General features: G+C 43.9%; 1 protein-coding gene across 7 annotated transcripts in view; it reads left to right on the forward strand.

Annotated features, from left to right (window-relative positions):
• The first annotated feature begins 208 nt into the window (after positions 1–208).
• Positions 209–22,515, forward strand: part of LOC147493442 (OVARIAN TUMOR DOMAIN-containing deubiquitinating enzyme 4-like) — a 34,870-nt gene continuing 12,563 nt past the window's right edge. For 4 of the 7 annotated variants that reach the window (XM_086566837.1, XM_086566838.1, XM_086566841.1 and 1 more), the window contains exons 1-3: positions 211–304; positions 839–972; positions 9,561–9,601. In XM_086566837.1, the coding sequence (XP_086422963.1) occupies positions 274–304; positions 839–972; positions 9,561–9,601 (206 nt within the window). In that variant the 5' untranslated portion in view covers positions 211–273. Of the gene's footprint in view, positions 305–413; positions 500–838; positions 973–9,560; positions 9,602–22,515 lie in introns of those variants that run through there. The other 3 variants (XM_086566840.1, XM_086566842.1, XM_086566843.1) reach the window with 2 other exon arrangements.

Raw genomic sequence — 22,515 nt, forward strand, 5'->3', positions numbered from 1 at the left:
TCAATCACTCTCTCAAGTTACGTCATGAGTTTGGAGTATTCTCGGCCACGTCAGGGAATGAGAATATTTAGTTGGCGCCAACAACAGCATTTTAGGAATCTGATTCTAAAATCCTAGGCCTAGCATCTGAACCACAAAAGGTAAAGATTCCAGAAATGCGGCGTTGCTTCTTCTTCTTCTTTACTAATTAAGACAGCAAAAGAGATCATTGATAGGTAAAGGGTTTCTCACTCACTTATTAAAAGAAAACGTTTTTGGTGCTATGTTATTAGCATGGATGATCTTCCTCAAGTACAAACAATTCGTATGTGTTTTAAAAATGAATGATTCTTTCTTGTTAAAGTACTTCATGCCATTCTGTATTATATATATTCTTTTCTTGCACTTGCACTTGCATGTGTTGTTTTTTATTTCAATTTATTTGTGTCCTGTTAGTTTGAAATTAAGTTGGTTTCTTCGTCGTCAAGTTTTTTAGTGATCATAATGGACCATGGATTAGGTTGGGTTTTTACTCGTTGTTTCTTCAATTTGTTTGTTTTCGTTTCAATTTTCATCTTTTGCCCAGATTCTGAAATAAATTTATAACAATTTTTTGTGTCAGACTTACTTCCTTAATTGATATCCCCAATATGATTCCATCAATTTTTGATAATCAGGAAAGGTTATTTTATGATATTGATAACGAAATCAGAATACCTTTTCGGCACATTACATATTTACTAACTTGTTTAGATATAGTTTTACCTTTCGTATTATTTTGATTGAACTTGCAAACTTTCGTTTAATATATTGTGCAGAAACTCTTGCACTGTGAGACTGTTTTGACATGCATTATTAGTTTCTTCTGCAGGTATACCAGGAGATGGAAGATGCTTGTTCCGGTCAGTCACTCATGGAGTGTGCCTGAGAGCAGGAAAGCCATCTCCATCTGAGAGCCTTCAAAAAGATTTAGCGGATGAGCTCAGATCTAAAGTAAGAAATATAAAGTCTTTCTATATTGTTAAAATATTTTTGTGCAAAAGAATCATGACTCTGGAAATTTATGTTTATTTCGTGCCAACTCTTTTGTCTGCGTAAAATGTGATAGGTAAATAGCAACTTGGGAACTTGGCAGGTGTTTTATTAAAGCAAAGTAGACGTTGAAAAGCAGGGTACAGTATATGTCCATTTTCCAGTCCAGTAAAAAAAATATAGACGAGTTCAACTATTATTTGAGTTGAATATTAACTTTTTTTTTAATCAAGATGTCAAGGTTAGGCAGACCCTCAATCAGTGCCGGCTCAACCCTTAGGCGAGTTAGGCGGCCGCCTAAGGCCTCAAATTTGAAAGGCCTCATATTTCCTAATTTATCCACATATTTGTTTATTATTACCTAATTTTATAAAGAAAAAAAATACCAAAAAAGGATATGATAGTCAATTTGTTTACAAATGGGTTTTCTATCCACGCACTAAATTTCGGAGTGAATTAATGTGGAGTGTATACAATCCAATAGTCCACCGTACAAATGACATCTCGATGTATTAATATGAATCCAATGACTACAAGTGCATAGTAATTTCAGTTTTTGTAGGAGTGTGCTCATTTAATCAAATTGTTTCATTGGAAGAATAAAAACAAATTGAAAATTCCACGTTTAGTGAAAGAATCTCCACATTCTATGCATTTTCTTCTTTTCTATCTTAATTAACTTGTCTTAATTAAAGAAATTGTCATTACACTTCTCTCATTAAATCTTTTTTCTCTCTCACTTGTTCTATTTCACCAATTTCAAGTTTAACCATTTGTCAATTTCACTTTTGAGTTCTAAACAGTTAATCATCAATTCATCATCTAATGCTCATAGTTTTTGTGAAATTTGTTTTGTTTTTGTTTTTTTTTTTTTTTGTTTTTTTATTTCAATATGAATCTATTATTTTATTTATTTATAGTTTTGATGTTTATTTGGTTACGTTCTTATCGTTTTTTCGTTCGATTTGAGTCATAATACTAGATTTTCGCTCTTAATTTATAATAAAATTGTGAATATCTGATGAATTTTTTTTTTGGTGATTATAGATGGCATTAGAAATAAAGGCCTCGCAAATAAAGGCATCGCCTAAGGCCACACTTTGGCTTGAGCCGACCCTGCCCTCAATCGCTGGTAAATCTTACCTTCTTCGTCCGCTTTTACAAAATTCTTAGTTAGTTGTTCATCAGGAGACCGGAGGACAAAGTAATGGCAATCTTGATCTAAAGCATGAGTAGCTAGGTAGTCGATCTGTGTTGGATTTATCTCTCACATGAGGAGAGAGAAAAGGAGTTCATTCTGCGTGGAAATGTTTGAGCACCACCCGCACTCAGATTGGCCTTAATCAAGGCGCAACCCGCGCCTATGCTGTGGAAGACTTCCAGTACCTTCAGCGCGACCCGCGCTTAACTTGGTCTTGCCCGAGGTGTGACCCGCGCCCAAATCTATTTTCAGAAGAAAATTGGGACCGCGAGTTTGCAATAAGAGTTAGAGTTTTTGGCAAAATCTAACACCCATAAAACACACGAGAGGCAGCACAAAAGTTAGAGAAAACCCAATCTTGAAAGCTATCAAGATTGAGAGATAACCTTTATAGAGAGACAACCCTTTAAAGATATAAGAGTGATCTAGTAAGGTGAGAGACTGAAATGAGAGATTGTAATATTTCTTCTCACTTTATAAAAAACTAGCTCTTGTGGAAGTAGGCACCATTGGCCGAACCACGGTATATCTTTGTGTTGTGGTTTGCTTTAATTCTGCTTTACATTATTATTTGTTGTTAATAGTTGTTTAGCGAGTTGGGCATATTAGTATAGGCTGTAGTTGATATTTAGAATTTGTTTGGAGTTGAAGTGTGTTCAAATACAAATTATCTGTGTAGTGGGGGAATCGATTGGTATTGGTATAAACCCCAACAAGTGGTATCAGAGCCTTGGTTAGATTAGCCTAGGGTGTTATCCAAATCTTGGTCGGAAGGTGTTTGACAAAATTCCTGAGAGAAGATTTGAGTTTAAATAACTTGTAGAAATGGACCATTTCGTGAACACTCGCATGACGAGTATGAATAGGAAGAACTACACCATTTGGAAAGCCAAGATGAAAGACTTGCTATATTGCAAGCACTTGACACAACCCATTGAGAATGGAGGAGAAAAACCGGAAGCGGTTGCCGCGGCTGAGTGGAGCAAGCTTGACAGACAAGCAATTGGGTACATTTGACAGTGGATTGACGACAGTGTCTTTCACCATGTATCCCAAGAGACTACGGCTTTTGGTTTGTGGAAGAAACTCGAAGACCTTTATGAGAGGAAGTCGGGCGGAAACAAAGTGCTGGTCGTTAAGAAGTTTGCCGACACGAAGTACCAAGAAGGTTCTTCAATGTCTGAGCATCTTAACGAATTACAGAATACCATCAATCAGATGCATTTGATGAAGATTGATTTGGGAGACGAAGTTGAGACTTTATTTCTATTAAGCTCTCTACCCAAAAGTTGGGAGACATTAGCAGTCTCTCTACACGGAGCAGCCAAGGATGGAATTGTTACCATGGAGATGGCTAACACGTCTTTGTTGAATGAGGAGACTAGAAGGAGTTTAAAAAGAAACTCCTCACACTCAGAGATCCTTGTCATAGAGAAATGGGGGAGAGGTAGATACAGAAAACCATCTCGTTCTAGAGGTGATGACAGAAGTAAATCTAGGGGTGAAGCTAGAATTCTTAAGGCAGAGAGGCAATGTTACTATTGTGCCACCAAGGGCCACTTTAGATATGAGTGCAGAACATTGAATAGATTGAGATGAGAAGAATAACTGTGTACATGAATACATGGTGCAGAGGAACGGAAACACAGGTAGAAATACTACCGCACTAGTCGACGACCTAGTGGGAATTGTGTCAGATTATGGTGTGTGCTGTCTTAGTACCTCATGTCAGGATACAGAGTGGGTGATAGATACAGGAGCATCCTATCACGTCACTCCGCACAGGGGATTCTTCACTACCTACACCTGTGGTGAATATGGTGAAGTGAGGATGGGCAACAGTGGCGTCTTGAAGATTATAGGCATTGGAGATGTTTATGTAGAAACCAATGTCGGCTACACCTTGACACTCAAGAATGTAAGACATGTCCCCGACATCTGATGAAACCTAATTCGGCCGGAAATTAGATGGCGATGGCTTTGTAAACTCGTTTGGTAAATGGGTATGGAACCGAAAGCAGAGGTTCCATTGTAGCGAGGAAGGAAAGAAAACTTGCTCTCTTTACAAAACACATGCTAGTTTGTGTAAAGTAGAAGTGAATGCGAAGAAGCTTCTTCCTCCGAACTGTGGCACAAGAGGCTGTGTCACATGGGCATAAAAGGGATGGAAGTTCTTGCTAAGCAAAAGGCCTTGCCAGACATTAAAGGTACACATTTAAATACATGTATTCACTGTTTGGTAGGAAAACAACACAGGGTGTCTTTCCAAAGATTCCTGTCTCATAGAAAGGATAATGTCCTTGAACTAGTGTACACAGACTTATGTGGTCCTATAAAAGTGAAGTCCCATGGGGGAGCTTCATAGTTCTTGACCTTCATTGATGATGCGTCAAGAAAGATATGGGCCTATAGTCTGAAGACCAAGGATGAAATACTTGGCGTGTTTGAGAAATTCCACAGCATGGTGGAAAGAGAGACTGGGAAGTTGTTGAAGTGTATTCGCTCAGATAATGGGGGTGAGTACATTGGGCCGTTTGAAGAGTATTGCCAGAGTCATGGGATTCGTCATGAGCAGACCGTTCCTAAGACACCACAACAGAATGGAATAGCAGAGAGAATGAACCGTACCATTATAGAAAGGATGAGATGCATGATGTCTCACTCTAAGCTACCTAGAACCTACTGGGTAGAAGCAATGCGTACAGCCGTGCATGTGATCAACCTATCACCGTCAAAGCCTCTGAATAGTGACTATCTAGAGAGAGTATGGTCAGGCAAAGATGTTGATCATGGATACTTGAGGGTATTTGGGTGCATGCCATTTGTGCATATTCCGAAGGATGAGAGATCCAAGCTTGATAACAAAGCCAAGCAGTGCATTTTTCTGGGTTATGGAGATGAAAAGTTTGGTTACAAACTCTATGATCCGATTAACAAGAAGGTAATCCGAAGTCGAGATGTTGTGTTCCTGGAAGACCAAACCATAGCAGACTTTGAGGAGGGTGAGAAGCTACAGGCTTTCACCAATGATCTTGTTGATTCAGAACCAGAAGTTATTTCTACTGTGGAACGTGTAGAAGGCATTGAGAATGTAGAGAACTATGAGTTTGAAGCTCATGATGAGAATCCTATTGCTCATGATTGGATAAAAACTATTGATATAGAAAATGCAGATGAGATGCATGAACCACCACCAGAGCAAGCAGAAGTGCATCCTCCTGAGGCACCAGCAGATAGGGCAAGGAGGTCAAACAGAGAGAGACTAGCTTCAACCAGGTATCCACCACATACGTACATGCTACTATCGGATGGTGGAGAACTTATGTACTATCAAGAGGCACTTGAAGGTACAGACAAAGAAAAGTAGTTGAAGGTCATGTATGACGAGATAGATTCTTTGCATAAGAATCACACTTATGAGTTAGTTGAGAAACCGCAAGGACGAAATTTTTTCAAGAATAAGTGGATATACAAAGTCAAGCATGAGGAGAACAATCCTCACCCAAGGCACAAAACTCGCCTTGTTGTGAAAGGATTCAGTCAAAGAAAATGTATTGACTTTGATGACATTTTCTCTCCTGTAGTGAAGATGACTTCTATCCGGGTGGTATTAGGTTTTGGTGCAAGTATGAACCTAGAGGTTGAGCAGCTAGATGTTAAGACAACTTTTTTTTCATGGAGACCTTGAAAAAGATGTCTACATGGACCAGTCAGAGGGGTTTGAGGTCAAAGGCAAAGAGCACCTAGTATGCAAGTTGATAAATAGCTTGTATGGGTTGAAGCAAGCACCGAGACAGTGATACATAAAGTTTGATTCCTTTATGGCGAAGCAAAGATACAAGAAGTTTGCTTCCGATCATTGTGTGTTTGTTCAGAAATTTTCAGATGGGGATTTCATAGTGTTATTGATGTATGTGGATGATATGTTGATAGTTGGCCCAAACATCAACAAGATATCCAAACTGAAGAAAGACTTGAGTAAGTCCTTTGAGATGAAGGATTTGGGTAAAGCAAAACAGATACTTGGGATGCGGATCACTCATGACAGAAAGAGTGGGAAGTTGTGGCTTTTGCAAGAAAGCTACATTGAGAAGGTGTTGAAGAGATTCAACATAGATCAAACGAAACCAGTCAGTTGTCCGCTTGGTGGCTAGTTCTGCATGACCAAAGAGATGTGTCCAAAGGGTGAGCATGAGCAGAGTCAGATGGAAAAGATTCCTTATGCATCTGCAGTGAGTAGTTTGATGTATGCCATGGTGTGTACAAGACCGGATATTACTTTCGCCGTGGGCGTTATAAGCCGTTTTCTGTCAAATCCGGGGAAGGAGCATTGGGAAGGTGTTAAGTGGATACTGAGATATCTTAAGGGCACTTCCAAATTGTGTTTGTGCTTTGGTGGAAATAAGCCCTTACTTGAAGGCTACACTGATGCAGACATGGCAGGTGATGTTGACTCGATGAAGTCCACCTCCGGTTATCTGGTTACTTTTGCAGGGGGAACAGTTTCTTGGCAATCAAAGTTGTAAAAGTGTGTTGCCCTCTCCACTACAGAAGTCGAGTCTATTGCAGCCAGTGAGTGTTGCAAAGAGTTGCTATGGATAAAGAGGTTCTTCGACGAGCTAGGGCTAAAGCATAAACAGTTTGTAGTTCTATGTGACAATCAGAGTGTCATCCATTTGAGCAAGAATCCGAGTTTTCATTCTAGATCCAAGCACATATACGTGCGTTATCATTGGATTAGAGAAGTACTCGAAGACAAGCATTTGTGTATCGAGAAGATCCATACCAACAAGAACGGGTCAGATATGATGACCAAAGTCTTACCGAAGGTAAGTTTGATGTTTGTTGTGCTATTGCCGGAATAGCAACACACTCTTCCTGTTGATTTGGAAATTGCATGGAGAAAGCCCCCTCACTGTTCGGGAGGGGGAGATTGTTGGCTTTATCCCTCACATGAGGAGAGAGAAAAGGAGTTCATTATGCGTGGAAATGTTTGAGCGCGACCCGCGTTCAGATTGGCCTTGACCAAGGCGCGACCCACGCCCATGCCGTTGAAGACTTCCAATACCTTCAGCGCGACCCGCGCCCAAGTCTATTTTCAGAAGAAAATTGGGACCGCAAGTTTGCAATAAGAGTTAAGGTTTTTGGCAAAACCTAACACCCATAAAACACACGAGAGGCAGCACAAATGTCAGAGAAAACCCAATCTTGAAAGCTATCAAGATTGAGAGATAACCTTTACAGAGAGACAACCTTGTAAAGAGATAAGAGTGATTTAGTAAGGTGAGAGGCTGAAAGGAGAGATTGTAATCTTCCTTCCCACTTTATAAAGAACTAGCTCTTGTGGAAGTAGGCACCATTGGCCGAACCATGGTATATTTTTGTGTTGTCGTTTGTTTTAATTCTGCTTTACATTATTATTTGTTGTTAATAGTTGTTTAGCAAGTTGGACATGTTAGTATAGGTTGTAGTTGATATTTCGAATTTGTCTAGAGTTGAAGTGTGTTCAAATACAAATTATTTGTGTAGTGGGAGAATCGATTGGTATTGGTATAAACCCCAACAATCTGCACATCTATTTGTCTCCCTATAGACATGTACAAAAGGCGAGGCTCAAGTAACATGTAGCCAGTCCTTGTATTGCCCTGGTCAGGTTAAGGGAGTGCTAAGGAGGAAGGACGCTTCTTAATTCCTGGTAGGATGGTTGCTCTTATAGAATATGTAGCCACTTCCACCTTATTCTGATGGTGCAGCACACATCCTTTGTGTTCATAAACAGTTCTTGAAAGATAACATAATGCAAGTCTTTTGAACCTGTATAGTCTAGTATTACTCCTTCAGTGTTCCTAAATCCTAATGACACAACCAAACCCAGCCCTTGCAGCAGATAAGGTAGCATCTGTGTTAGTTTGTCTGTCTTGATCAGCTTCAGGGCTTACATACCCACACACATTTTTTAATCATATATTAGTTCCTAATAGTCCACCACAATGGCAAGTGAGTTTGTAAGTAACCTGACTTGGAAGTTATCCTCTAACTCCTTAAGTTATCCTTGTAAATACAGTGTATATCCTTCATAATTTTATTCTTAACAACATGCCAAGGTTGATATCTAGACCACTCCAAAGCAATTTGGTGCATATCTTTGTAAGCTGTTCTAGTACTGAGCTTGCCTGCTTGGCAGGACATAAATCTGGGACAGACATTGGAGGTTGAAAGAACAGAATAAATCATCTGCAGCCTCCCTGGAAATGCCTTGCCTTCCAGTCCCTGATACAGTGATACCCAATCTTGTAGCCATTAAGGGTAGTCCTGAATAAGTGACAGGTGGTGCTGCTAGTTGCACATCAACTATATCAGCTAGTAGTTGACTCTCAGTTCCGCTTGGTTCATTTCTATAATCAACAAAGTTGTTTTTGAAGTTGTTCACCTTTAGTCTGAAATTTGGTTCCAAGTACCCCTGAAAGCATCCATAGAGTTCACATATCCTTTGAGTAACGGTAAAAGATCTACTACAAATAATAAGTTAAAAACTTTGGCCTTCTTGCCCAGGGCTTCAATCCTTCCTGATATCAAATTCTGAAGAAGAAGACAACCCAGTGTTTCCATAATATTAACTAATCGATGGTGGGGAGATGGGTCGGGATTCTTCTGTCTCAAACGCCTCATTCCTTTGAAATACCCTTTAGATGTTCCGTTTACAAAAATTGAGAAACAGGGGATTGAAAAACAAAACTTGATCCAGTTCTGGAGTCTGGGTGGACAATTAAGTCTTACAGGCACTCTTTTCTCAACAGCTTCCCAAGCAACTGTATGATAGAATAGACCTTACTCGTGTCAATATTAAGGGGAAACCTAGGTGAAATATGTTTCTTTGTATAGGCGGTTCTGCGGTGTTCATGAGGCAAAAGTAATTTGTCTTGAATTGAATTGAGCTTTTGGGAACAAAGGCAGACTGGTTCATGCTTCCTATAGATTTCACAACAGGTGTCAATGTTTTTAAAAGAATCTTGGCTGTGCATTTGTAGGTTGCATTCCAACAAGAAATGTGTCTATAGTTCGAGATTGTTGAAGGATAGGAACTAAGCAAATGAATGGAGTTTAGACCCTTAGGCATACTGTTAGTTTGAAGGACAAACTTCACTTCATTAACGAGGTCTCCCCCAACAATATTCCAACAAAATGTACGGAATAGTAACTTTCTTATCAATCTTTTATGTGTTCCTGATTCTGAATGAATTTCATTCTATTTGCGCCTTAGTTCATGCAGAAGTTATTTTTTATTTAATTTTTTTACCTTAAATTTATTTATGTGGATGCTATCAAAATTTCTTTATGGTTTCAACAGGTTGTGAATGAGTTCATTAAGAGGCGTGCAGACACTGAATGGTTAGCTTTCTTTGATGTTTGTTTTATTCATGTTCTAACACATTAATTATGCGGCCTAGTGATAATTAATGAAACAACAAATATTATTGGAAATACACCTAATTTAAAAAAGTTTAATGACTCGTATGGAGTTGAGCTGAAAACTGATATTTAGTTTGGAACTTTGGCTTATGTCTTTATAATGAATTTGTTGTCCCAATCAAACAGTTTGTCCGTTCTAAAACTTTGCGCTGTTAGTAAGTTTGTTATTCGAGAAGAAGCTAGGTGAAAAACTTAGTCCTATTTGAAATTGTAGAACTTGAGGATTCAATTCAATTAAGTATATATTTACTTGATTGAATTCTAAAGATATTACAATTGTTTATATAGAGTTTACAAAATAGGAATGAATAAAATTCGGTGGCTTGAGAAACATGGGGCGTGGGTCGCACCCTGTTTACACTTGAGACTAGCGCAGGTCGCGCTCAAATCACTATCACTTGAGGCGCAGGCCGCGCTAGAGAAGGGCGCGTGTAGCACTCAATTCATTGGACATCCCGAACGTCTGAGAGCGGGTTGCGCTCTATCCACATCATATCTGGGTGCGACTCGCGCCCTATATACAGAAAGCAGAATACAACTTTCTACACTCTCCTTCAAGTTGGTGCATAGATGTCAATCATGCCCAACTTGTCAACTGAGCTGTCAAACACCTTGTGGGATACACCTTTGGTAAGAACATCAACTAATTGCTCCTCAGAAGTTACAAAAGGAAAACGAATAACCTTCCTGTCAAGATTTTCTTTAATAAAATGACGATCAACCTCCACATGCTTTGCCCTATCATGCTGAACTGGATTATGTGCAATTTGAATGGCGGCTTTATTATCATAATGTAACTCCATAGGCTTTTGAAGTTCAAAGCCCAATTCCATCAAGATAGTACGAATCCATAACAATTCACATACTCTTTGTGCCATACCTCGAAATTCAGCTTCTGCACTCGATCTGGCAACAACTTTCTGCTTCTTACTACGCCAAGTGACAAGATTTCCACTGACAAAAGTGAAATATCCTGATGTAGACCGTCTATCAATTTTATCACCAGCCCAATCTACATCTGTGCATCCAACAATATCCAATGCATCATACCTTCCAAATAGTAAACCTTTGCCAGGTGCTTTTTTCAAATACTTCAGTATACGAAAGACTGCATCCATATGTTCTTCACTAGGACAATGCATAAATTGACTAACCACACTCACAACATAAGCAATATCAGGTCTAGTATGAGATAAATAGATTAACCTTCCTACAAGACGCTGATACCTGCTTTTATCAGTAGGAACTTGGTCAGAGTGAATGGCGAGTCCATGATTCATCTCAATGGGTGTCTCCATCGGTTTGTAATTCAATATCTCGGTTTCAGCAAGCAAATCAAGGACATACTTCCTCTGTGAGAGTGAAATCCCCTTTTAGACCTTGCAACTTAAATATCCAGAAAATACTTCAGTTGTCCTAGATCCTTCATTTCAAATTCCTTCGACAAATACTTCTGCAATTCATGTATTTCCTTCGGATCATCTCCTGTAGCGATCATATCATCAACATACACAATTAGAGCTGTAATCTTACCATCCTTGTGTTTGATAAACAAGGTATGCTCAGAATTGCTCTGTTTGTACCCAAAAATTTCATTGATTGTGTAAGTCTTCCAAACCAAGCTCTTGGAGACTGTTTTAGGCCATACAAAACCTTTTTCAGTTTACATACCTTCCCAACATCTTTGGGATAGTTCTTCACACCTGGAGGCATATCTATGTATACTTCCTCCTCCAAGTTCCCATTCAGGAATGCATTCTTCACATCAAGCTGGTACAAGGGCCAATCTCTATTTACTGCAAGTGAAATTAAAATTCGAACTGTATTGATTTTCGCTACAGGTGCGAAACTCTCCTCGTAATCAATTCCATAACGCTGTGTGTATCCCTTGGCAAACAATCTCGCCTTATATCTATCAATAGTTCCATCTGCATTAAGCTTCACAGTAAACACCCAATGACATCCAATAGTCTTCATTCCAACAGGCATATCAACTACCTCCCATGTTACATTCTTTTGAAGGGCTTCCAATTTCTTCATTTTTTTTTTTTTTTTTTTTTTCTATTTTGAATCTTTCAAAGCATCCTGCACGTTACTAGGAATAGATACAATAGACAATTGATTTATGACAAGTGCATGGGTTTCAGAAAGGGTATGGTTAGACATAGAGTTAGCTATAGGGCATTTAGCATTGGCTTTGATGTCTGGTTCATATTGTTTCTTAGGAACTCCCTTACCAGCTCTTTGTGATTGTCTAGGTTCAAGACTTTCTACCCCAACAGACTCATTAAAGGTTATAGGAGGTACCTGAGGCGGAGCATTTTGATCGAGATCTTCAGTTATTGATGTAGAAGGGGAAATGTCATGTACTACAGTTTCAGATACATCCGGATCATGTGCTTCTGTCTCTACTATTACAGGATCAATTTCTACTTCAGGAACTTCAAATCGTTTCTCCAAGTGTTCCAATTCTTCAAAGACATCAGTTCAGTGTATATTTACTTGATTGAATTCTAAAGAGATTACAATTGTTTATATTGTAGGGGTCAAATTCATGACGTGTGACACCATGGGTGGCGAATGGCCCGAATACAGAATAGTGGAGAGAAGACCGAGTGCAACGGATCTAAGACGCGGCACGATACCCGCCGAGAATTGCGGGTATATGGCGGGGTGGTGAGTGGGCGATGGGAGAGTAAGGAAGGGACGATGGGTGCGGCAGATAGGAACCCATGAGAACCCTAACCACCAGAAGCTGCGGTAAACTGGCGGGGACGGTGGCAAAGGTCGAGACGAGAGGATCAAGATGAATGAACGAACGAGAGGGAGCGGTTGAGGGAAAAGGATGTATAAAGACAAAGAGAGAGAAAAAGAAAAGAGGACGGAGGGAAGAGTAAGGAGAAGACTAGTAATTCCATTGGGGGTAATTCTTGTAGTTACATTTTGGTGCCGTCTATGGGGAGCCGAAAACTAAAATGGCTACTGTAGTGAAAAGAGGAGTAGGGAGACCTAAGAAAGCCACGATTAGAGAAATGGTGGAGGAAACAGAGAGCACCGAGGTGGAAAGGGTAGGGGAGGAGGAAAAGAAGCGTGAGGAAGAAATATATCGGCGTGGGCGGGCGGACGCTACCAAACTTCTCTAGGAAGAGATAGCCGAACTCTGAAATGAGAATGATGAGTTGAGAAAGAGAGAGAGTACACATGGGGAAACAGAGCGGAGTAAGCATCGAGCGTGAAGTGGAAGGGGAAAATAAGGAGTACCCACCACCGGACGCAGAACCAACGGTGGGTGTCACGTTGGAGGTAGTAAAGGCTATGATTGAGAAGGATAGGGAGATAACCCGCGCAGCAGAAAAAGCAAACCAGAGTGCTACGCAGAAGGAGGTTGCAAGCCTCAACAAAAATCCACTGGCGGATTCGATATGGAATTCGTAGGTGCCTAAGAGGTTCTCCCAACCCAGGTTTGAGAGGTATGATGGGAAGGGAGACCCGGCGAATCATTTGCACCATTTCCGGCAGCAGATGCCGTTGTGGCAGGAGAGTAAGTATGATGGGCTTCGCTGCATGATGTTCCCCGCAAGTTTAAAAGGGGGAGCCTCGGATTGGTATTATCGGTTGGCGTCGCGGAGCATCAAAAGGTTTGAAGAACTGGAGCGCGCGTTTGTTGACCACTTCATACACCAGAAAAGAAGGGTGGTTGATATCGCGGCTTTGTTCAACATAAAACAAAGGTCTGCTGAATCATTGAGAGAGTTTCTGTGCAGGTTTAAGGAGGAGACATTGAGAGTTGAAAATTTGGAAGAACATACCGCGGTAATAGCCTTCCAACACGGTTTGAGGGCGGGGAACCGGGGTTCATGAGTCGGTTTCAAAATCGAAATCACGCCGTTGCATGCTTTATATCCCAAGGTGGAAAAATACATACGCCACTGAAGATATAATGCAGAGGAACATAAAAGGAACAAAAAAAGAGCGGGGAAAGGTCGCGGTCTGTCGTCGATCGAGACGATCGAAAAGGAAAATAGCGAGAATGGATGAAAAGAGAAAGGAGGGTATAAAGGGGATAGCGGAGCCGGACGACAAGACGGGATATCATGCGCGAAGGGATATCCGGGAGAGGAAACCATACCGAGAAATCGAACAAACACCGCTTAACAGACCCTTAGAGGAAATTTTGCCGCTGATTAAGGGGCCACAGCAACAGTACTTTGAGGGTCCGCGGAGCACACCGGTGGCAATAGAAGGGAAGCCATTCTGTGCATATCATCGATCGGGGAATCATGCCACGAATGAATGTTATGCTTTGAAGTGGTTAGTGGAGAGAATGATTGAAAAGGGGATGCTCAGGGAGTTTGTCGCAGAGGTTCGCCAAGCCGAGAGAGTGCCTGCTCCAGCTAGAATTCTAGGTACCATCAATGTCATCTTTAGTGGAGAAACCCTAGGGAGAAATGCACATAGAGAAAAGGTGAGAAGGACAGCAAGTCTACAGCAGGTGAGCGAGGTCGTCAAAGATACCCGCGGTTAGTGGGGGGAATCGCGAAGGGTGAGGAAGGCATAATGTTCACCCCAAAAGACTTGGAATCAGTGACTTCCCCGCATGAGGATGCGTTGGTGATTACTATAGCGATGGGTAATTATTTGGTAAAGAGAGTGTTGATAGACTGCGGAAGTTCGATGGATTTGTTGTTTAAAGGGGCCATGGAGGAAATGAATATCGATGAGGGAGCGGTTGAAAGCTCCTCAAACCAATCTGTATGGGTTCAATGGTAGCAGATGACAGAGCCTATGGGGGAATTGATGTTACCGATTCTGCCGCCCTACCTACGACGGTGTTCACGATTTATGGTGGTGGATTCCGGCTCGGTATAATGCCATCCTAGGGAGAAAATGGATCCACGAAATGAAGGCCATCCCATCGACATTTTACGGGTGGTCCGCTTCGGCTAATGGGGAACGTATGAAATAAGGGGGGATCAAGTGGCAGCACAGAACATCTATCAGGTTACAGTAAAAAATATGGTCCGTGGTACCAAAGGGGAGGAGCCGTCACATGAAATAGGGATCGCGATAGCGATTCACGAGGAGGCGCGGAGATAGGGGTGTACGAGCCTCCGCTGGGACCGAAAACTTTGGATGAGGTGGAAGTAGTGAACCTTGGGGTGGGAGATGAAGAAAAGTTTACCTCGGTGGGAGCCGACTTGCCGGAAGAATGGAAACGCAAGCTGGTGCAGTTTTTGATGGACAATACTGATGTATTTGCATGGGTAATCGAGGATATCACTGGTTTAGACCCTGAATATGCCTGTCATCACTTGCATATGAATAAAGATGCTAAACCAGTAAGACAAAAGATGAGGAGCATAAGAACCAAATATGCAGAAGGTATCCGCGAGGAGGTGGTAGTGCAATTTGAAGGAGGAGGGGGATCATAAGGGAGGTAGAGTTTCTGAGTGGGTGTCCGAATGTGGTGTGGTGCCAAAAAGAACGGTAAGGTTAGAATGTGTGTGGACTTCACAGATGTAAATAAGGAATGCCCAAAAGATTGTTACCCCATGCCGCCGGTGGATGAGCTAGTGGATAGAACGGCGGGATATAAGGTGTTTTCCTTCATGGATGCGTCGATGGGATACAATCAGTCGCGATGTATGGGCGGACCAAGAAAACCACCTTCGTGGTAGAGGTGGCACCTCTTTACACCCGGATGCCCGCCCGGCTTGAAAAATGCCGGTGCAACCTTTCAGCGGTTGGGGGAAAAGATGTTGAAGGCAAGATTCGAAAGGGGATCGAGATATACATTGGCGACATGGTGGAAAAAAGTATGTCGGAGGAGGAACACTTAGAAGGTCTCCATGAGACTTTTGGCATACCACGAAGCATAAGCTGAAACTCAATCGAGAAATGCACCTTTGGGGTAACCCGGGGAAAGTTTCGGGATACATAGTCACCCACCGCTGAATAGAGGCGAATCCGAACGATTCGATTCGGTGATTGAGATGCCATCTCGTGAGAATGTGAAGGAAGTCCAAAGATTGGCGGGTAGGGTCGCAAAGACTTAACAGATTCATTTGCAAATCTTGAGGACAAATGTAAGCCCTCTATATCATATGCTGAGGAAAACTCCTGATTTCCATTGGACCGCGGAGTGTGAAGGAGCCTTCCAAGAGTTGAAAGATTACTTAGGAAGGCACCGTTGTTATCACCGACCGCCGGCGAGAAGTTGCATTTATATCTGGGAGTTAGCGAGTATGCAATAAGTTCTGTGCTAGTGAGGGTGGCCGACAAGATAGAAAAGCCAGTTTACTTTCAAAGTAAAACCCTACTAGATGCGGAGACCCGGTACAGTAGGATTGAGAAGTATGCTTTGGCTTTGATATTTTCAACCCTTAAGTTGAAGCTTGCGCCCGAGCGCATTCGGTGGTGGTAGTAACGAATCTGCCTCTCAAAAACGCGCGTTGAAGGCCGAAGTTAGGTAGGTAGGATGAAGTGGGGCAAGATTACTAAGTTCTTATGAGATTACGCACGCATCGGGACGGCTGAAAAGGCGCAAGCCATGGCGGAGTTTCGGCCGATTTCAGTGAGAGGATCCCACTTTGGGGAGAGGAAATGGTAATGGAATCTGAGGGGAGGTCACCCATGATCCTTTAGATCCTTGGGATATGCGCAATGGGTGGAGAGTTTTCATGGATGGTTATGCTACAGATACAGGAAATGGGATTGGGGTCGTGCTAGTAACTCCTGAGAACAATCGCCTGGAGCTGTCAATGAAACTGGGGTTTGCGGCTTCGAATAACGAATCTGAATATGAGGCTGTGATAGCGGGATTAGACTTGGCCAAAGATCTGGGGGTGAATGAGTTATCTGTGTTCTCAGATTCCAATTTGGTAGTTTGTCAGGTGAATGGAGGGTTCGCAGCTCGATGCCCTCGGATGGCGAGATACCTGGAAGTGCTACAGCGAAGGGCAAGCAAGTTCGACAAAATAAAGTTTACCCACCTAGGCCGCGAAGAGAATAGACATGCCGATGCTCTGGCGTATGTAGCGGTGGTGCTACCCGGATCAGAGGGTCGATCTATTGAAGTTAGAGTGTTGAGCAAGCCAAGTACATCAGATGAGGCCGAGTTTGGCTCCTTTGCCGAGTGGGATCAGGGGTGGATGGAACCGATAAATGCTTTTCTGAGGGGAGTGGAGATAGAGAATAAATAGGAGAGACGAAGAATGGAATAGCAGAGTCAGAGGTACACATTGCTTGAGGGTGACCTATACAGGGAGGAATTTCCCGGACCATTACTAAGATGTATAGGGCGCGGCAAAAGTGGAGGTTTTGGCAGAGGTTCATGAAGGTGATTGCGGGAGTCATTCCGCAGGGCGAACAACTACCCACAGGTTGATATCACAGGGGTATTTTTGGCCTCATATGAAGAGAGACACCACAGAGTACGCCAAGAAATGTGAGAAGTGCCAGAGGTTTGCACCGCTCATACATGCTCCAGCCGAGCCCTTGCACAATGTGTTCAGCCCTTGGCCATTCTCCATGTGGGGGCTGGATATTGTTGGGCCTCTGCCAATGGCAAGCGGAAAAAGGAGGTTTATGCTGGCGGCTACGGATTATTTTACCAAATGGGTAGAGGGTGTGGCTTTGCAACAGGTTAAAGAAGAGAATGTAAAGAAATTCTTATGGGAAAATATCATCTGCAGGTTCGGGCTTCCCCATACCATTATCGCGGATAATGGAACTCAGTTCACTGGAGGAAAAGTACGAGAGTTTCTTCAGGCATTTAGGGTGAAGCAGGGGTTCTCAGCTCCCTACAATCCTGAGGGGAATGGTCAAGCCGAGGCGTCGAACAAAATTATAATAGATAACTTAAAGAAAAAAATTGGAGGATCGTAAAGGTGCGTAATGGACGAAGTTGAATCACGATTATGGGCTTATCGCACCACACCGTGGACGTCTACTAAGGAATCACCGTTCGCCATGGCATATGGAGTAGAAGCGGTCATCCCAAAGTGGAAATGATAGAAAAAACGACAAGAACCAAAGCCGTGGAATTGGGAATAAATGAGAGGATTTTAGCCACCGACTTGAATCTCATAGAAGAAAAAGAGAGAAATAGCACGATAATGGGTGGAGGAATATCACCCGAAGGTTGCAGAGACAATATGACAAGCGAGTGAAGCGCGGACTTTCCAAGTGGGGATTTGGTGCTGCGCGCGTTAACCGCCCTAAGAAAGAGAATGATGGTAAGTTGGGTCCCAACTGGGAGGGACCCTATGCCGTGTCAGAGAAGGGCACTGCGGGAACTTACAAGCTAAAGACTTCAGCAGGGGAAATGATAGAGAAACCATGGAATATCAGAATGTTGAAAAAATTCCATGGCGGAGGCAGTTTCTAGTTAGCTTTGTTTCTATTTTTCTTGTTAGCGGAGTAAAGATAGAAATGCTAATGAATAATGCTGTGTGAGAGAACATGAATTTTGTCTTTTGTTTATTGTAGTTCATTGAATAGAAAGAGGGTGGGGATGAAGAACAACAACATGGGGGCAAATTGAGCTGCCCCAACAGGCTTCACAGCCGAACAAACAAGGACAAGGAGGGGAAAGCCCTTCGCGGACTATAAGTCCAAATCAAACTGGGGCAAATTGAGTTGCCCCAACAAAGCTTCAAAGCGAACAAAGACAAATGGGGGAAGAGCCCTTCATGGACTATAAGTCCAAATCAAACTGGGGGGCAAATTGAGCTGCCCCAACAGGCTTCACAGCCGAACAAGGACAGCGTTGGGGAAGCCCTTCGCGGACTATAAGTCCAAATCAAACTGGGGGCAAATTGAGTTGCCCCAACAGGCTTCACAGCCGAACAAAGACAGCGGGGGGGAAGAGCCCTTCGCGGACTATAAGTCCAAATCAAACAAGGGGCAAATTGAGCTGCCCCAACAGGCTTCATGGCCGAACAAGGACAGCTGGGGAAGAGAAGCCGCGGACTATAAGTCCAAATCAAACTCGGGGCAAATTGAGCTACCTACCAGGCTTCACAGCCGAACAAGGACAGCGGGGGGGAAGAGCCCTTCGCGGACTATAAGTCCAAATCAATCTGGGGTAAATTGAGTTGCCTCAACAGGCTTCACAGCCGAACAAGGACACCGGGGGGGAAGAGCCATTCACGGACTTTAAGTCCAAATCAATCTGGGCTAAATTGGGCCGCCCCAACAGGCTTCACAGCCAACTAAAAGGTATGTGCAAAGAGGTAACATAAACACCAAGGAAGAGATCCCACTTTTGGGAAGAGAGTAAATAAAAGCGGATGGGTGCACGAGAATCAAGAAAAATGATTTCACAATATAAGGGGAAAGGCTAACAAAAGACACACACATTTGATTAAATACCTGCTGGGCATACCCAGAAAAACAGGCGAATTACATATTGTTAAAGAGTGAACATCAGAATCACAGAGGTACCAAATACATTTCAAAACAAGCTACTGCGGCCCTTCAGCCACCTCCTGCTGGGAAGAAGCCTCGGCCCCTTCCTCCGCAGGGATCGAATCTGCATCAACATCAATGGGGGAGGTGACCGCTACTGAAGTACCAAGAGAGTAAACCACGCCGCAGCCTCGTGGTCGATCGAGGGTGGAGCTTGTGTATCAGCGACTGGGACTGGGGCTACAGGCTGAACGGGCAGCAGACGACCGGCGGCAGCAAGTTCTTCGAGTTGGCTCTTCAATTCACGAGCAATTTTCTTCTCGGCCAAGCCTCGGAATCGATCAGCCGCCTCTTTTACAGCTTTGTCCACCGCGGCCTAAGTAGCAAGTTTCTCCTGCTCCCTTTGGCTATCCATCTTGGAGGTGACCCCAGCGACGTAGTCGCGGTGCTTGTCCTCTGCCTGTTGGAGAGCTTTTTGGGCCTTCAGGGCAACGATCCGTAGAGCATCGCGGTCTTTCTCCAACTGGGCATGCTTGGCTTTCCACCCGTTGGGACCATTGATCTCTTGTTTCGCGACTTCAAGAGAGTCCAAGGTATTGGTCAGCCCCCGCACCACATAGCCGATATCCAGGCTCAGCTGAGGAGGTATTCGTTAGAAAAAAAAAAAAAAGGAATTTAAGTGAATACCTTTTCCCAGCCAGTATAAATTGATGTTCGGTGAGAGGAAAAGGAGCCGGAGTCACCGTATGCTTGGTCGCGGGGGAGATGAGAGCTGAAAAACAAAGAGGCAGCGACCGCAGGATTGTCAAGGGCGGAGTCGCGGATATTTACATCGCGATCGCGAGCCTTAAATCGCGGGTGCCATAACTCAACAGCGCCGGAGGAGGGAGGGTCGGCCAAGGACCGCTCGTCTGCATTTAACGAGAGGCAACTGGAGGCCGTGGAATTTGGGTTGGTGGCTCTGAGGGAGACGGAGGAGCCGTCCGGGTTTTCTTGGCAGGAGGGCTCTGGGCCGCGGCTTCAGTGGGCTCATCACCCTCGGAGTCGCTATCCCAGAGTTTGAGCTTGTTAGACGCCATGTCCGCCCGGCCAAAGATAGTTGAAGAGGGTTAAGGTAAGTTCGTCTTCCAAATCCGGCTTAACGCAGAGTAGGAAGAGGGGCGGTATTTGTAGGGGTCGGGCGGGATTGAGCGGCGGCTCTTTGGGCTGCGGCCTTGGAGTGGGAGATCTTGGTGGTATAGCCAAAGGATCGGTGAGTTGGGCGCTTTCTTTTGGCAGAAGGGGAGGATTTGGGTTTGCGCTCTTTGGGTGGCGGCAAGCGGTAGAGGGACCTTGGTATTTCCCTATATCTTTGGGGAGGGTCAAGCAAAAAGAGGTTGCCTTTGTCGGGTCTATGCCGAGAACCTCACACTGATTACTCCCTAGAGTCCGGAGGTCTTGGAAAATTGTAGAGGAGATGCCGGCGTAAAACTGAGAACGAGAGTCTGGTTTCCAACCTGAGCCACAAAAAGAAAACACGAAGAAAGAAGGATACGCCGAGAGATCAAGGGACCAGAGTGTTTTACTTACCACTTGTAAGGAAACCGAGATGCCTTAGAGAAACCGGAAGGGAGGTCCGCGGAAATAAAACTCCCAGACACATACAAAGGGTAATGGTGCCACACCTTGTCTGAGGTTGTAAGGCGAAGAACAAAAGACTTCTTCCGCGGACGTGTACAAAAGGAGTGGTACCCTACGCTTCCGAATTTGGTGCTCTTTTTCAAATAAAAATGAGCCACCATGTCGCGGAGTTGGATTTTAGGGGTGTGGGTTTTGTTGTAATGGTTAGCGGCGTACATCACTCGCCAAAAATTACCTATGCCTTGACAAGGCGGGATATTAAAATGGTTGCATACCTCGATATCAAGAAGAGTTAGAGGGAAACGCAAGCCGGCCGCTATCTCGCCAACAGTCGCGACCAAACATCCCGGCCATGGTCCTACCAAGTGGGAAAATGGGTAACGCCAGTCACGTGCTCTAAAAACACATCAGCAGGGATGTCATAGGCAGTTTTAACAGCTTCTAAATTAGGGCGGCGGTAGTATGATGGAGGGGGAGGAAGAGAAGCCTTCCTCCCAGAGGTAGAGGGTACAGCGGCAGGGTTGGGAGAGTGAGACTTCGGAGAGTCCGACATGTCCGCGGTAGAGTGGCTAGACCTAGATGGAGAAGAGAGCGGATCCGCCGGATCCGTGGTGGCAGAGGAATCCGCCGAGTCAGATCCCGACATGTCGCGATGGACACTAAGAGGGGACAGGGAAGAATGGGGGAAGAACACAAGTCAGGAGAGAGAAAAGAAGGCGGAACAGTATTGAAATCGGAGTAAAGCAGTAAACGAAGTGGAGTGAGAAGGAGGAAGACAAACCTGAGATGCAACAGCCGCCCAAAGGGTGGAGGGACCAAAACAGACGCAACGGAAACGGAGCAGGAGTGAACCTTGAGAAGGAGGAACTGCGGGAAGAAGCTGAGCGGTGAGGAAGAGGAAAATGAAATGAAAAAAATGAACGAGGAATTGGGTGTTTATGGGGTTGAGGAAAATGAAGGGTTTGGGCGGATTTGAAAAGACAGGGGCAAAGGCGTAAATTAGAGAGAGAGGAACCATGGGAAATGGGACGCGTGGGCCTCGAGAATCGGGATGTCAAATTCGTACGGCGCATGCGCCGTTCTCACGCGACATTAATGATGGAGCACGTGTCAGTTAGCAGGCGGATCATCGTAAAATAATGGAGATAAACCCGGCTTTGAGGCGTGAGTTCGGCCCATAGGTGGTCATGGACCATCAATGGGACCGAGAGAGGGCATTTGTAGGGGTCAAATTCATGACGTGTGACACCATGGGTGGCGAATGGCCCGAATACAGAATAGTGGAGAGAAGACCGAGTGCAGCGGATTTAAGACGCGACACGATACCCGCCGAGAATTGCGGGTATATGGCCGGGGTGGTGAGTGGGCAGTGGGAGAGTAAGGAGGGACGACTGGGTGCAGCAGATAGGAGCCGCGGAACCCTAACCACCGAGAACTGCGGTATACGGCGTGGGACAGGTGGCAAGCTGAGAGACAGAGGATCAAGATGAATGAACGAACGAGAGGGAGCGGTTGAGGGAAAAGGATGTATAAAGACAAAGAGAGAGAAAAAGAAAAGAGGACGGAGGGAAGAGTAAGGAGAAGACTAGTAATTCCATTAGGGGTAATTCTTGTAGTTACATATATAAAGTTTACAAAATAGGAAACAATAAAATTCGGTGGCTTAAGAAACACGGGGCGTGGGTCGCACCTTGTTTACATTTGAGACGAGCGCGGTTCGCGCTCAAATCACTGGAGTCTCGGAAACCCTGAGATGCAGCTCGCGCTAGAGAAGGGCGCGTGTAGCGCTCAATTCACTGGAC

Source organism: Coptis chinensis, chromosome 6, assembly GCF_015680905.1.
Source record: "Coptis chinensis isolate HL-2020 chromosome 6, ASM1568090v1, whole genome shotgun sequence".
NCBI lineage: Eukaryota > Viridiplantae > Streptophyta > Magnoliopsida > Ranunculales > Ranunculaceae > Coptis > Coptis chinensis.